Genomic DNA, 15,420 nt, shown 5'->3' with positions numbered 1-15,420 from the left:
GATAATGTATGTATGTATATATATATATATATATATATATATATATACGTATATTGATATATCTATTAAGTGACATAAAGAGTAATATGGCACTCATTTTTTTATTTATATTATTTGATTTATGTACAATGTATGTAAGTATATTCGATTATAAGCTACATACATCTTATGTATTAATACGTGAGGATTGGTAAAATATAAATATGGTTTAGTATTTTTTTTAGAGAGCAATGTTTCCAACTATACATAGTCCGCGGTTCTCCACTACGTAAGCCATCGGCGTTATTAAGTCTCGCTTAACTTCCGCTATGCTTATATGAATATACAGAATGCAATTCAAAGTAGTGAACGTATACTATGAAACATAAATCACTTGTGCATAAAATTTTGTTTACAATCTGCGGTCATAAATAATCGATTAATTTATTCATGTGTATAGTCATCTCGGAATATATTAAATGAAAAGATTACAGATTATTACCTGCATTGTGGATAGTAAATATGTAGGTGTTTCGTAAAGAAACATCAGATTTTTCGTAATTGTGATACATTTATTAGCGCGTTCGTTTTTCTCGAAAGTTAAACATGTTTTCCATAATATTTAATTTGCGGACAATTTTAGAGAATATTATAGGTAAAACTATAATTAGTATTTTTATCGGTGATAGTAGATGTTAGTTTTGTAAATAAGATCTTTTGCAAATTTCAACTATGTGTGTTTAAGTGAAATTTGTATTTAAAATTTGCACATGAATTTTTATTCTTTCAGTTGAATATATCGACGTGAATTTTACGCTTTGGTTATCATGGCTTTTACTACCACTTTTAATAACATTTTTACTTCCATTTGTAATTGTGGGACTAGTATATTTAACAATATTAATATTATACATATACAAGCTACACAGGTTAGTGCTTATTAATCCAAGTTATAAACAATACAACAATTCATGGTAATATCTTATCTTATTTTAATAGAGTTAGATTAAGAAATGCATATGGAACAGATTGGAGAAATGCAGCCCGAAATGTAATAGCTGCTGTTTGGGATGCACATGGCTGGATTTGGTATGGTAAGTTGGAAATGAACTAGTGTTTTAAATTTTTTGTGAAATAATAGGATGTATAGGACGTTAAGAACAATAATTATTTTCATTAAACATTATGCGCTTTCCTTTTATATTATTTATTTTGTTGTAATTAATAAATTGGCCTCTATAAGCAGGATATAACTAAAATAGTTGGTCTAATTTTGATGCTTCAGCCTATTCTTCTTAAGTACGAACATTGGTCCTAAAATTTCATCTTTTTTAGATACAATCATTTTATCATTATAATAGATTTAATAGTAGCTATTACATTCTATTACGTGATCTCTTTTTATCTTTAGAAAGATTAGAATATAATATCAATGTTTTGTACCACCTATTTTATTTCTGCTTTATATATTTATAATATTTATATTTTATACATATAATTTATTTAAATATATTTCAACTTCATTATAAATATTGCACACATCAAAGTTTCAAAATATATAAGTGTGTATCACATATACATTTTTACAGGATATGAAGTAGTTGGATTAGAAAATATACCGCAAAATGAACCAGTCCTTTTTGTGTTTTATCATGGAGCCATTCCTGTAGATATTTATTATTTTGTGTCCAAAATATTCCTTTTAAATTCAAGACTAATTCATACAGTTGGAGATAGATTTCTTTTTAAGTGTCCCGGATGGTCTTTAATTGCCGATGCAGGGAAAATTATACCTGGTACTGTTCAAACATGTTCTACTATTTTAAAAGAGGGTAACATGCTTGCCATCTCACCTGGTGGTGTATATGAGGCTCAATTCGGAGATGCTTATTATCAATTAATGTGGAAAAAGCGAGTAGGTTTTGCAAAGGTTGCATTGGATGCTAAAGTGGTATGTTATTTTATTATACCATTATTTAATACTTGCAATATTTTAAAGTACTAATTTTTTTGTAACAGTGCATAATACCTTTCTTTACAAAAAATATTAGAGAAGCGTTTAGAACAATAAGTTGGGGTCGAAGAATGTTTCTGAGAATATACGCTGCCACCAGACTTCCTTGTATACCTATTTATGGTGGTTTCCCAGTAAAATTAACAACATACGTTGGTAAACCAATTCCATATGATCCAAATCTTACACCTGAGGAACTGCAACTAAAAGTAATGGAAGCGAATATTTAAGATTTGTTTGTTATATTAAGTTTTCAATGAAATAAGATCAACATGCAGAAAATTCAATTTCTGTAACTTTAACAATACTATTTTCAGGTTGCTGATGCCATCAATAATTTAATACGTAAACATCAAAGAATACCTGGTAGCATATCTTTAGCTTTATTAGAAAGAATATATACTCCAGAAAAAAAACATTCGTAAATTTTAGCATTTATTAGAATATCATAACATTATATCTTATATTATGAGAGAGATGGAAAAATATGTATTTAAATATTAGCATTATATTTTTTAAATCTTTCGAGTTTGTATTTTTAATTTGTGGTGCTGTTTAATTGTTATTAATTACTATTATGCTTTTAACTTAAAGTTTATATAAGTTAAATGATGCTAACTCTGCGTAAATGAAGCTCGCTTTTTGAAGTATTATAATATCTTTTAATTTATACAAATACATTTTTTATATATTTTGTCTTAATTCATTCATAATGTTAAGTCATAAATTAATTATGAATGAGTCATAGAAGTATTTGTATATTTATCATTATTGAATTCTAATAGTTGATGTTCTTTAAAAGTATACATTCTGAAGTATTTATCGATAGGAATATGTAGTATAATAACTAAGCTTTCGATTGATATACATAATAAGCATTAATTTTTATTGCAATCTATATGCAAATATAGATAATTTATAAATATATTTTTTGTTGAATTTGTAATATGAATGTGACCAGTTAGTAATTCCATACTATATTGTACAAAAATATATGTACTTATGTTAGTTCTTTTATTTATTAATTTTATACACGAAAATAATAAATATCGTAAAGCCTTCAATATTTGTTGCTTTGTAATGTAATATACTAATAGTAAAATTTAGTTAAACGATGGATACCCATTAACCTGTTCGACAAATACTTTATAATTACTGTGATTACTCGTTTGATACACGAAAACGAGAGTAACGAGTGACTGTTGTATTTCATTGTAAAATGTTATATGTAAACTTTAAACAAGATTCAGCCCACAAACTTTTAAAAAGTTTGGACGCTTTCTACTACAAATTTATTATGTCTTTGAACGATTAGTTTTAAATGGAATCGTTATGGGCAATTAATTCCTGAAAATTAGTTCATTATGTGAGATGACTGTCCTTTTCGATAATGTAATTAAAGAACAGTATTGTCAGATTACTCATAAAGTATATCATCTCATATTAAACTTCGAATCTAATTTCACCAGGCGATACAGCTTTTATATGGCGGTATTAGCATTTGTCAAATAGAAATAATAGCAAAATTGTTGCATTATGATTGAAAGAATGAAATTTCCTGCCATCGGAAATGTTTGCATCGATCGTCGCACGTTAACCGGAAGATCTGCGGACGCAGCGAACCTGGCGGCAGCTTTTTCAGTTAAAATTTCTTTCCCGGGGGTATCTTCAGATACCTTGTTATATTCAGCGAACAGCATTGCATGAGTGTCGTTTTTTGTGACCCCCAGGGAATCACGTTTATGTGAATTCTGGCTGCCGGCACAAAATCGTTGGACTTTGTACTATAAGATTGATTTCTTTCTACGTTAGGATTCCGATTTCTGTGACATAAAGTACGTAGTCATGGGCGTGGATGTGGAAGTTCTCTCGCCTGGAGACGGTAATTATTCTGTACACGATATTCTGCTATCTTTCACTTTTCTTTCCCGATCGTTTACTCCTTTCGTCTCAAATCGCGCCTCGTTGGATTTTTCTCTTTTTATTCATCCGATTCCGCTCGAATCTTATTAACCGTGCTGCTACGAAAGTACACCAGAGAATTTAATCCACGAGATTTATTTACAACCTGAAAATCTATGAAAAGCATGCCTCGTCAACGGTCCCTTCCAAATAAGGTGATTTTTATCTTTAGCTAATACGCACGACGAATGTATAAAATTCTGCTAGCTTGATCTTTTCATTTATAATGAATGTATTTTTTGTAACGGCGTTTCGTCTGTGCAGGCCAGACATATCCGAAAACCGGACAGACCGTAGTTGTTCATTATACAGGTAAACATGTGTCAAATTGTTTAATTAACCACGCTCGTTAGAATGAGTCTCTAACCATAACCAATTATTAAAATGTATCGAATTAAAAGCTGGCTTATACTCTACGATATATTTTCATTAAACAAGAGATTATCGCTTGTAATCTATAATGGGTATAAAATATACATTGTTTAAAAATAAATTTATACATATATATGTATGTATGTGTACGGCGGAGTGCAGCTATAACTTTGATCGTCTTGAATCTCTCCATTATTTTTAGAGTTATGGGGAAATGTTGATTACAACAATTTTTCAAAGAAGATCGTAATAGTAGAGAGGTAGTAGAGAGTTTCTGAAGATTTCAAGGTCGTATCGTTTTAGATGAACTTTGCTACACTTTGTTTACCAGCGAGAATAAAATAGTGCAGCGAGTAATTGAGAGAAATAAGAGTTCTCCTTGAACTCTGAACTTGCAAGTAGATTATTATTACTAAAGTAATACTATGATATGTTATGGTATCATAACTACTACTATGTTATGATTTCCATTGGACGTATGATTTTTGTAAATGTGTTTTGTTTTTATGTATCTTTAAAACTAATGAAGAAATTCAGGATGCACAAAGTTATTATCCCACATATGTACACATTTAAATGCATTATTATTTGGACGTTTAAACAGTTATCATTGAACTCGTTGATACAGGTACTCTTGACAATGGAAAAAAATTTGACTCTAGCAGGGACCGTGGAGTGCCATTTAAATTTAAAATAGGTAAAGGGGAAGTTATTAAAGGTTGGGACCAAGGAGTTGCTCAAATGTGTGTTGGAGAACGTGCTAGGTTAACTTGTTCACCAGACTTTGCCTATGGTAGCCGAGGACATCCTGGAGTATATCCTTTAATACATGAATGTTTTTCAAATTATTAGTCACATACATAGGAACATGAAAAAAAGAAAATTAAATTTAAAAACCTATTTAAATTACTTTTCATACATTTGCAGCTCTTTTTAAATAATATGTTATATTTTGTTTATGAACGTGAAAAAAAATTAGGATTATTTTTTTTCTTTTTATTACATGTGTTTTATAACACATTGTATTTGTGCTATTTTTTGGAAATAGTAATACTTCAGTATTTGTCTCTTTTTAAGTAACGAATATGTTCATGAACATATATAATGTAGAAACATGTAACAATATTATAATATTTATCCTTGACATAGACACACTATTCCTCCAAATGCTGTTCTCATTTTTGATGTGGAGTTACTGAAGGTGGAGCCTTGAAGTGTTCTCCAAGGCATACCAAATTGATTAAAACACATCAGAACCACAGATAATTAAACGCTTGAAATTGCATTATCTTAAGTAGTCATTGCATGAGTGGTATGTCTTACATACAAATCTTAATTTGATTGCTCATAAAACCAACAAAAATTTTTAACTTTTATTCAGTGTTCCATTGTTGCACAATTATATACAAACTACAAATTACAGTTGTACAGAAATCGTTAATGACCAATTCACATGGAATATTAGAACATTTTTCACATGCTTTTACTTCGTAATAAGATTCAAGTATACACTGCTCGTTGTGAGGCTAATTGCATTCCTATTATGAGTAATTGAATTAAATAAAATCTTAAAATCATTCGATATATAATCTAAAATCTGTGTTCATTCCAATTACTTAATACTTGGTAAACAATCACCTGGCTATTTTGTACAAAATCATTCAGTAACACAAAACAAGAAATAATTGTACTGGTAATGTAATAGTATGAACCTTTACACAGAAAAATTCAATAAATACAAGTTGTCTTGTCTTCAAGTATATGAATATATTTATTAGCCCATTATTTCGAATTTTGATTAATGTTTTGAATTTATATGAATATTTTTTACTTTGTCAGAACATTTTTTTCATCTATACATTACTTCATCAAAATATTGTTACATTTTTACTAAATATTGCACCAGTGATGCGCAGACATTAAAGTAATTTTTTCTCAATATCAACATTGACAATACATTACATGGCATTAATACAGAAACATGTCAGCGTTTGCTAGCTACTTTTGTATGAGAATTACACGAAAAGGAATGTACGTGCACATCACTAGTTTACATACAACCATACATATAAACTACTTTTTTTAACTTATGTATTAAAATACTTTTACAAGAATAATGTGTAATAAATTTTACTAAAATTCAATAATAATACTTGTTAGAATTTCAAATAAATAATATTAATTATTAGTTATTCTATAAATACAACAAAAATATATATATACACATATAATTTATTATCTAAAGTTAAGTAAATATTATTGCACGCATTAAATTTATCAAAATGCACTACTGTGTACATATATTTGTCTATGGTTTTTAACATAAAACACTATAATAAATTAAGCTGATCATAATTGACATATGGCAATCATAGTCTTAAAACTTAACAAAAATGCCACAGCAAGTTCAAACACTTATTTTAATAAACAAATAATTCAGGAAAATGTATTTCATAAGCTGGAGCTTGATTTGGTTTTGTATCTGTTGGTGGTCCGCCTGGTTGAATTGTATTTCGTGGATCAACAGATAATGTGTTAAATATTTCTGACAGCTTACTCTGTAAAACATCATGCTGTAAAAAATATTTATGATTACTTTTTCATACTGTTTATATTATTGAATAAGTAAATTATTATCTTTATACCTTTGGCTGTGTCTTTGATACCAAATCTTGAAATGGTGCATTTCTAAAGAAATGTGATAACTGCAATCGCTTTTCTTCTTCTATTACATGATTGTTATTGTTTTCTGTTAGAATTCGTTTCATACTCTCGAAGGTTAACTCTTCTCCTGGTAATTTCTGTGGATAGAAGTTAAAGAAGAAGTTAGTTAAATTTTTAAATAAAGTAAATAAAGTAAATACATGTTAAACACAAATATGTTACTTTTTGAACACCAGGAGATGAGCCACCACTATCTAATTCTGTAGCACCTGAATTGATATCAGCTAATGAATTTCGTCCGGCGCTATCAACCCATGAATGCCTAAAAATATAAAATGTTGATAATATTTAAACAATATTGTACACAAATAATGTGCAAAAAGCGAATTAATGAGAGAACTTTGAGAAGAGAGTTTGACATAAGGAAGACGATAAGTTTGAAAAAGATGTGAATGAAATTTGTTGAAATGTATCCATTTAGATCTGAGAAAAAATAACTGTAGGAACTTGAATGTAATTTCTGCGATTGTATATCTTGCTTCTTAAATTATTACAATTGACATTACCGATGTTGTAGCGAAATACTACTGTATCCAGATCCTTGTTGCAATTTTCCACTGTCAAGGCCAGCTCCTTTTAAGCATTCACTTAAAACAGTTTGATCAACTAATAAAGTGGGTGTTAGTCTAGATGATAAACCAGTATCATACTGAGATTGTAAATCGGGCAATAGATGAGGCGCTTCTTTTCGCCGTAATTCTACGATCTTAAAATGTAACAATTGGAGAATGAAAGAGAAAAAAAATTTATAGATCATATTATTATAATGCATCAATAAAAATTTATGACTTACTTTAATGGCATAATCCATGAGTGACGTGATATTACAAACATAAGATATTAATACGAGTAGAGTGATGACAGTAGCGTGCAAATTAAATTTCAACGAAAGACTGATTTGACCACTTGTTAAAGCTAAATCTTGAAGACTTAGTACTAGTCTTAGTAGTTCCAACACGGTTTCTTCTGATGCCAATTCCACAGCAAGTAATGCCAATGTTGTATATATAGATTCTATATTTTCTACTTTGTTACTTGCCAATTCCAATGATTCGTACAACGCTAAATAAATTTCAGGGCCGTGTTTACGTATAAAAATCACATCTGGTCTAGATGCTTTTTCAATGGTAAGATCAAGTTGTGCAACGTTTACTCTGTTAAAATAAGAGAAACATAATACAGAATTATATTTACAGAATTAATTTAATTGAAAATAATATAAATCACAAAAAAAGCATATATTATTGATAACTTACGTGGGTTTTGCAAGTTTTGTAATATTTTGATGTCTGTCAATTAAAGTATGGAAAATTTGTTGTACTAAAAGTCGCATTTCAGCATCTGCCGCAAGTGACATCCTTAGCAATGGTTCCAAAAAACTCGGTGGAAACGTTGTATTTAAATGTATAGTTTGATATTTTGTGCCAACCTAAAACGTAGTAAGTAAAAATATATTAAGTAAAAACATAAGGTGTTTCATTAAAATTGTGTGTAAAGTATTTAATCAACATAGATTGTAAATCAATTTTTTCGTTTTTAGAGTGCAGAGTATCTTCCATAAAAAAGTATATATGTATGAGGGTAGGTTTTACACCGATAGAATTGATGTTAAGATCATACTGATTAAGGGTTTCTTTCTAACTATCGTTTTTGTAACCAAGTGATATAAATGATATAATTATTTAGATTATACTGGGTTAGTTTAGGATAATAATGGAATAATTACTTTTAAAAGAGATTTTAGAAGAATACTTTGTAATAGTACATCTCCTTTACCAACTGAAACCATGCGATCTGGTTGGCTGTACGGTACTTTACTCATTATAAACATCATAATCTCAATTTTCTGATAATCTGGAAGATGATTTGCAAATTCTCCAAGAGCATTAATAAGAGCCTCTTGATATAATTGTTCGTCATTGCTTGAGGATTGGTTTCTTGTTACACTACCTCTAAGATGAGATAGCAGATTATTGATTATTTCCAAAACAGATGGACCTTGAAAATTATTATTTTAGATAGTATTGTAATTAAATAGTATTATTATAATAATTTAATTTCTTCTATTCATTATTATTTACCAACACTTTCACCAGCTGCAATAGAAATAATTTTGGATAAAGTATCTGCAATACTTGTTCGAATTTTCGGAGATGATTTTGAATGTCCGTCGAGATGAGTCATTAGTGCCTCCACAACTGTGTAAGAATACTGTGACTAAACAAATATTTTATACATACATATAACATACATATATACATACATACATATAACATGTATATACACACATATAATACAAATAATAATGATATTTTAATGATATTCTACTAACCTGAATAGAAAACATAATTATCCTAAATGTATGAATTGCAAAATAATTAGGAACCCATAACTGATGGTTGTCTAAATGCCTGCAAGTAATTTTAGTTGAAATATGATGTATAATTCTATTTATTGAAAATGAAAAATGAGTAACATTATTTAAAATTTGGTATAAAACTTTTACGAACCTTAATACAGGTCTAATAACACATCTGATATGACCAAATGATGCTCTTCCAACAAGTTCTCGCATACATGTTTCTGCAAATTGTGGTGGGTCAGATCGCTCTTCAGTTGGGCTGTCTGGTGTTGCATCTTCTTTACTAGAATATCTGTCCAAATTAAAATTATTAACACATAAGTATATCAAATAGATCACATTCTCTGTATAGATATAAAAATGGTTTGTCCTGTCTGTCACCTTGAGTTCTGCATGTTATATAGCAAGGAAGGAACGATCTTATCCATATGTACAGGTTCCCAAATGTTTTCTACCAAATCATCAGAAAGTGTTTTTCTTACGACACCCTGCATTAAAAGGTCTATTGATTAATTAGTTTTAAAGTAAGAATATCGATTAAACATTATTATTTGATATTTAATTAAATTATAACGGATATTAGGATATATAAATTAATAGATAAGCGATTAATTAAATATAAAAAATTCATGCCTGTAATCCCTGAATTCCAGCAAGCCGTATTTGTTTACGGATTGCAGAGTCATTGTGGTTTGAGTGGCACATTGCAGAGTATTTTGATACAAAGAAATCGTAACGTGTGTGATAAGACGGCGTATCCTGTTCGATGTTGGCAAACCGGACAAACTAGAAGAAGCCAGCACTTTGTTCAACTGAATTGAAAGATGCCAAAGACAATTACTTCTTTTTTTTATCAAGAAATCATAAAGTAACGCTAAATAAAATTAAATAAGACATATTTAAGTGTAGCAATTTAATGTTTATACTTGAAAGTGTTTGTTAAAACTTACAGATTGAGTTGCCAGTATTTGTAATTGCGGATCTGTCGATTCTAATAACTTTTGGATCATTTTCAAAAAGCTTTCAACAAATAAGTTCAAAGTTTGAGCATGACATGCTACTAAAAGTTGATCCATTGCTTCCATAGCAATAATGACAAATCCATGTCTTCTCCTATTAATGTAAATATGTTTATTTTAAGATTTCTGTACTTAAGTACAAAAATATCTAAACATGCATGAACATAAAATAATTTGCTAGGTAGATTATCAGTAGTATGTAATTATTGTTATGACTGGCACATAACACAAATTACTGTGAATTTACATTTATAACGTGAATATGCAGTTCAAACAGTTATTAAGATGATTATATAGACTTACATTAGGATTATATTAGACAATTTTTACTTGCGATACTTTTCTTATATCTACTTTTCCTTAATAATGCCATTAATTAGATTAATGTTCATTATACATGACAGTTATAATAATACTGATATTAATGTTTAAATTATATACCTGTAAATATCCCTGGAAGCCCTTTGAAACAAATATTCTCCAATTCTGTCTAGCTTCTCGGGACTACTCAATGAATAAAACGTTAACTTCTCCATATTATTTTTGACCAAGCCATCCTGAATGAAAAAATATCATAAACAACACTGCTTATAGGTAATAACATCGTACAGCATATATTTAATAACAGTAAAATTAAAAATATTGAATATATCAATAATTTTATCATATAATTAATTCAATTTCTTTCATTACAGTTTGCATTTAGCTTGATTTAAATTAATATCATATTCAGGAATACGTTGGCTCTTCAAGTTATCATTGAAACACGTTTGAATCATTATAATAGGTATGAATATATATATATATAAATTATTAAAAAATATGGTTGCTTTAAAATAAGATTACAAAAATCAATTGAAACCGTTAATAACATGTATTCATTAATATTTCAGTAAATAATAACAATAATATAAATACATTTCCGTTGAATTGTATGATGAGATGGTAGTAGAATACATTTTTCATTGACTGACATTTTACTTAAACGTATGCGAGTGTCAAGCAAGAAAGAATAAAGCTGAATGTTGACTGATTAATGTATCTTAAATGCTTAACGTCGATACATGTATAAAGGAACGTACAAAATTGATAAAACAACGAGAAATGCGATGATTACCTGAGGATTTACCGGGAAGATGTTGTCGACGAGTCTTTTATAACGTGGGCGTAAAGCTGAACAGCACCAGCAACAGCCTGGCACAAATAGAAATAACATATAGAAAATGAAGCTACGGATTCACAGAGTTTACATGGCTAATAATTGACATTAATCAAATGCAATTGAAACGTTCGTTTCACGAGTACATCGCGTGTATCGAGGCGAATTCACGATAGTTACCAAACATTTCGTTGCAATTGATCGACCACTGTATACGCGAACAGGCTTCGATCGACTGATATTATCAAAAATACTGCACGATCCGTCGCATACAATTTTCATTTACGCACGTAGCACCGTCGACAAGTCAACTGGACATTTGGAGCAATCGAAATACCGATCAATTGGGTTCAAATTAAATGAATATTTGGCCGTTTAATTTACACGAATTTGTATACGCCTTCGGCAACAGAATTTTGTCCCGTGAGTCAGATCGGTAACGTTCATTCCGCTTTCACTGATTCAGAAAGATCGATATCGTTTAGGGTACAACAGAGGCTTGATAGATGCCACTACCATTCGTGTTTTTTGTAGAGATCTTTCGTACCATTCAAACAGTTTAAATTCGAATTAGATAGCAATGCTTCGTAACAATAAGATTTCACCCGTTAAAACAATTCAGCTTTCAATCGAGTTGCAATATTTTACAAAAAAGGAATTTCAAATATTCTTTATACATATTATGTCTAACAGATCGTGGATACAAGTCGATCTTAATTCGTGTATCATTATTCTAGTCGGAAATGAAATTACTTAAAGGCATCGCTAGATCGAACGAATGGAACTTCTTTAGAATTCAATACCTACTTCAACATATTATATTTTATTCACGCGAAAACGATAATATTACGGTAAGATATTAAATTTCTCTTCATCGTGCTACTTATCTTTTACAAATTTGCTTACCTTCCGTAATAGATGGCCACGAGGGATAATTCCAGCACTTCTATCTCAGGTTATCGTCGATGTCGAACTTACTTTGCATTTTCTTAGTGAAATCCCGTTAAAAACCTTTACATTCGTCCGACAGAATACTTGCACGAAGAAGCTCGATTCGCTAGAAGTCTTTTAAAACGTCGCGGGATGTTCGCACACCGTTCGTCGACGATCATCGTTTTTGGCTCGTTAACAAGGATCGTTTCTGTTACTTAAATCACAAATAAGAACGAAACGGACGGTGGTTTCTGTCGTTGCGGGTAATAACGTGACACGTGCATCCCACGAGAGGGACTCTTTCGAGGGAACCGCGATAACTTCTGTCAGAAGTGGTTCAGGAAGGCAAGATATTGCGGATGTTGACACGAGGCTTCGAAAATCAATACATAATATCGGTACTGTTACCGTCGTTCATAAATGGCGACTACTGTATGAGAATGGTCTTGTCGGTGGTTACCATACACGTCGAAATAGATTTACATTACGCTGCGGACGTTTCTACGTGTATCGTGTTCGATTCTTCCTTGAAGTTCCAGTGAAGGGACAGTTAACGTCGCGTATGCGAGACGAAACGCATCGACGACTGTTTAAACTAAATCGAATGGTAAATAAAAATTTATCGCTTAACGAATTATATGTTATATTAGGAACTTTTGAATCCTTGTTTTATTTTTTCCAAATACTACACGAAACGAACAAGTTCGTGGGCGAAGACATTCTTCTAAGTTATCTGTACGGTTTATCTGAAGTTGCGTATATGAATATAGTTAGTAAATGGATAAACTATAATTGTAATTATCTTAGTTTGTAATTTAACTGTATTTATAGCTAATAAATGGATAAATTCTATTAAAGTAATTTACTAAAATTAGTACTCTATTAAAATAATTTATTTATACTGTGACTATTAATTATAATTATAGTTGATAACTGGATAAACTCCTAAATGAATATCGTTATTAATACATAATTTTTATTGCGCGCGTTGAAATTTTGCCGCATTGAGAACTGTATGACAACTCATTATTGTGGTAATCCTTACAGGCACTCGTAACCCAAAATTTAATATAATTGCGTAATAGAAAAAGAGATATAAATTCAGGTCCAAGTGTGTGAAACATTTGTAGCAACTGTTACGAATCGCGATAAGGGGCCACGTGTATGTACAAACTTGAACTCTGCGATTCTCAACAGGGCTCGCAAGCACATATCGAAAAGGCTTTTACTTAAACAATATTAAACAATTATATACATTATCATAAAGAATAAATATAAAAATAAAAGTAATATAAAAGATCGATTAATGTACTGAAAGTATAGCGAAAGAAAAGAAGAATGTATACTGATATAATAAAAAATAAAGTACGCTTTCACCACTGAGATGTATCAGTATTGCACGATGTATTTAATAACTAAAAAATATTTTCAATAATTATTAGCGTCTCTCTTGGGCTTTATTTCTATATTTAGCTGAGATCTATACTTTGTCTTCGAAGCAACTAGCCGCATATAATCCGATTTCGCACGTGTAGGATATCGAAAATGCAATAATGTACGAGACGTTCTTGTTTTTAGTGCAGAAGACTTATCGTGCAACCCTGCCCAAAATTTAAAGGGTTTTGTCAATACAGTAGATCAGCGTTGCTAAACATTAATAAATATTTTTATTATCGTTAATTTGTAAGGTTTCTAGTTAAGATCGCAATGTAGCTAAAGCGTAAAAATACACAAGCTACACTAGTATCGTATACATCGTTATTCATTAAAGGAGGTGGAGGGCGCGATGGGAATTATGTTTGAAAATGAGGTCGCAAATATTGAAAGGTTGAGAAACGCTGGTTTAAGTAATTCAAATTCCCTGCTGGCTCGCGAATGTCGATAAAAGTCTGTAAATACATTTTTCCAAATATATCACTCGAGTTATTGTCGCAAGATGGATTCAATCAAATTCCTTTCAATAGTAATCAATTTAACCAATGTATAAAGTAAAGCGTTTCACACGATTACCAGGAGAATTAATTATTCCTACCGTACTTTGTCCCTACAAAAAAACTTGCAATGTATTTCACTCGCAAAAAGCTATCTAGAAACTAGTTTCGTAACGCGATACAAAACAATCAGTTTCGTCTGAACTAAAGCGCGATACGCGAAGTGTACAAATGTGTTTTGTAAATTAACCTTATAAGCAGCAATGAACAGTCGAACGACAGTGAAATGTTCACGCGTGTTACGCGCAGGGTATCGTTTCATTGGAACGTTATCAAGCTTAAAGAAGAGGTACTCTTCCTCCGTACAATTGAAGATGTAAGATCGCAACGTCACCGTGCACTATGACAGTTGCAACAAGAACGAACAACGAGCACGTGAACAACGACAGTAAAAACGCGAGTAAAAGTTCAGTTCGACCACGTAACTCTTTCGTGACTAAGCAAATGGATTTTTACTCACATCCTGGGTCAGTGCACTTCCGTACGAGGGATCCGAAGACGTCGGGTATCTCCGTCTCGAGGCAGCATCTGATCATAGCCATCTCCCACGATGTTCCTGGTGTCCGAGCCGTGATGTTTCTTCACCGAGACATCGAGATTTCACGTCCACGGAACGTTCGGTCACGCCTAATTCGTTCGATTTAACGGAATCCCTTACGTAAAGCTCCGCTCGACGGGACGGAGCCGGATGGATAGGCCGGGTTGTAACGAGGCGACGCGCGGCGTCGCGACGCCTGTGCCCCACTGACCTGCATTTCGCGCACGAGGCTACCCTTGGCAATACTTTCCCCGACTACGTCACGCGGCGACGTGCGCGCCTGTGCGAAGGGTTGCCGACGCGGAAGGGGTCGCGGGAGGAGAACAACCCCGTGGCGCCTCTGCTAATAAAGCCTTATCCTGGTTCA

At 31.3% G+C, this 15,420-nt stretch overlaps 4 protein-coding genes across 6 annotated transcripts in view; 2 read left to right on the top strand and 2 right to left on the bottom strand.

Annotated features, from left to right (window-relative positions):
- Nucleotides 1–15,420, bottom strand: part of LOC143422223 (ATPase family AAA domain-containing protein 2B-like) — a 60,980-nt gene that overhangs the window by 31,015 nt on the left and 14,545 nt on the right. The window lies entirely within an intron of this gene.
- Nucleotides 320–2,521, top strand: LOC143422452 (DGAT1/2-independent enzyme synthesizing storage lipids). Its single transcript, XM_076893090.1, has 6 exons — nt 320–634; nt 770–908; nt 979–1,073; nt 1,569–1,930; nt 1,999–2,202; nt 2,311–2,521. The coding sequence occupies exons 1-6, from the start codon at nt 586–588 to the stop codon at nt 2,416–2,418; spliced, it is 957 nt and encodes a 318-aa protein (XP_076749205.1). The 5' UTR covers nt 320–585; the 3' UTR covers nt 2,419–2,521.
- Nucleotides 3,639–6,084, top strand: Fkbp12 (peptidyl-prolyl cis-trans isomerase Fkbp12). Its single transcript, XM_076893091.1, has 4 exons — nt 3,639–3,875; nt 4,220–4,267; nt 4,956–5,142; nt 5,483–6,084. The coding sequence occupies exons 1-4, from the start codon at nt 3,839–3,841 to the stop codon at nt 5,538–5,540; spliced, it is 330 nt and encodes a 109-aa protein (XP_076749206.1). The 5' UTR covers nt 3,639–3,838; the 3' UTR covers nt 5,541–6,084.
- On the bottom strand, nt 6,070–15,254 carry Stma (Protein EFR3 homolog stmA). 3 transcript variants are annotated; one of them, XM_076893089.1, is made up of 16 exons: nt 14,976–15,252; nt 11,550–11,626; nt 10,874–10,989; nt 10,364–10,526; nt 10,047–10,199; nt 9,795–9,901; nt 9,562–9,705; nt 9,384–9,462; nt 9,133–9,268; nt 8,778–9,049; nt 8,308–8,480; nt 7,845–8,205; nt 7,558–7,757; nt 7,214–7,313; nt 6,973–7,128; nt 6,070–6,900 (listed from the first exon to the last, which is right to left on the bottom strand). In XM_076893089.1, the coding sequence occupies exons 1-16, from the start codon at nt 15,055–15,057 to the stop codon at nt 6,748–6,750; spliced, it is 2,472 nt and encodes an 823-aa protein (XP_076749204.1). In that variant the 5' UTR covers nt 15,058–15,252; the 3' UTR covers nt 6,070–6,747. The 3 variants fall into 3 exon arrangements, with proteins under 3 accessions (XP_076749204.1, XP_076749202.1, XP_076749203.1); XM_076893087.1 differs by having other exon boundaries at nt 7,558–8,205; nt 14,976–15,254; XM_076893088.1 differs by lacking the exon at nt 14,976–15,252 and adding an exon at nt 11,772–11,902 and having other exon boundaries at nt 7,558–8,205.

This window comes from Xylocopa sonorina, chromosome 3 (genome assembly GCF_050948175.1).
Source record: "Xylocopa sonorina isolate GNS202 chromosome 3, iyXylSono1_principal, whole genome shotgun sequence".
Taxonomy (NCBI): Eukaryota; Metazoa; Arthropoda; class Insecta; order Hymenoptera; family Apidae; genus Xylocopa; species Xylocopa sonorina.
This window is presented reverse-complemented; position numbering and strand designations above follow the sequence as displayed.

Excerpts from the sequence above, each read along its gene's own strand:
- LOC143422452 (XM_076893090.1), top strand. The coding sequence starts at position 586 with ATGTTTTCCATAATATTTAATTTGCGGACAATTTTAGAGAATATTATA. Across the intron at positions 909-978 it reads TACATATACAAGCTACACAG|AGTTAGATTAAGAAATGCAT; the intron begins GTTAGTGCTTAT and ends TTATTTTAATAG. Across the intron at positions 1,074-1,568 it reads ACATGGCTGGATTTGGTATG|GATATGAAGTAGTTGGATTA; the intron begins GTAAGTTGGAAA and ends ACATTTTTACAG.
- Fkbp12 (XM_076893091.1), top strand. The coding sequence starts at position 3,839 with ATGGGCGTGGATGTGGAAGTTCTCTCGCCTGGAGACG. Across the intron at positions 3,876-4,219 it reads AGTTCTCTCGCCTGGAGACG|GCCAGACATATCCGAAAACC; the intron begins GTAATTATTCTG and ends TCGTCTGTGCAG. Across the intron at positions 5,143-5,482 it reads AGCCGAGGACATCCTGGAGT|TATTCCTCCAAATGCTGTTC; the intron begins ATATCCTTTAAT and ends ACATAGACACAC.
- Stma (XM_076893087.1), bottom strand. The coding sequence starts at position 15,057 with ATGGCTATGATCAGATGCTGCCTCGAGACGGAGATACCCGACGTCTTC. Across the intron at positions 11,627-14,975 it reads GAAGTGCACTGACCCAGGAT|GCTGTTGCTGGTGCTGTTCA; the intron begins GTGAGTAAAAAT and ends TATTTGTGCCAG. Across the intron at positions 7,129-7,213 it reads CATCTCCTGGTGTTCAAAAA|AAATTACCAGGAGAAGAGTT; the intron begins GTAACATATTTG and ends TTCTATCCACAG.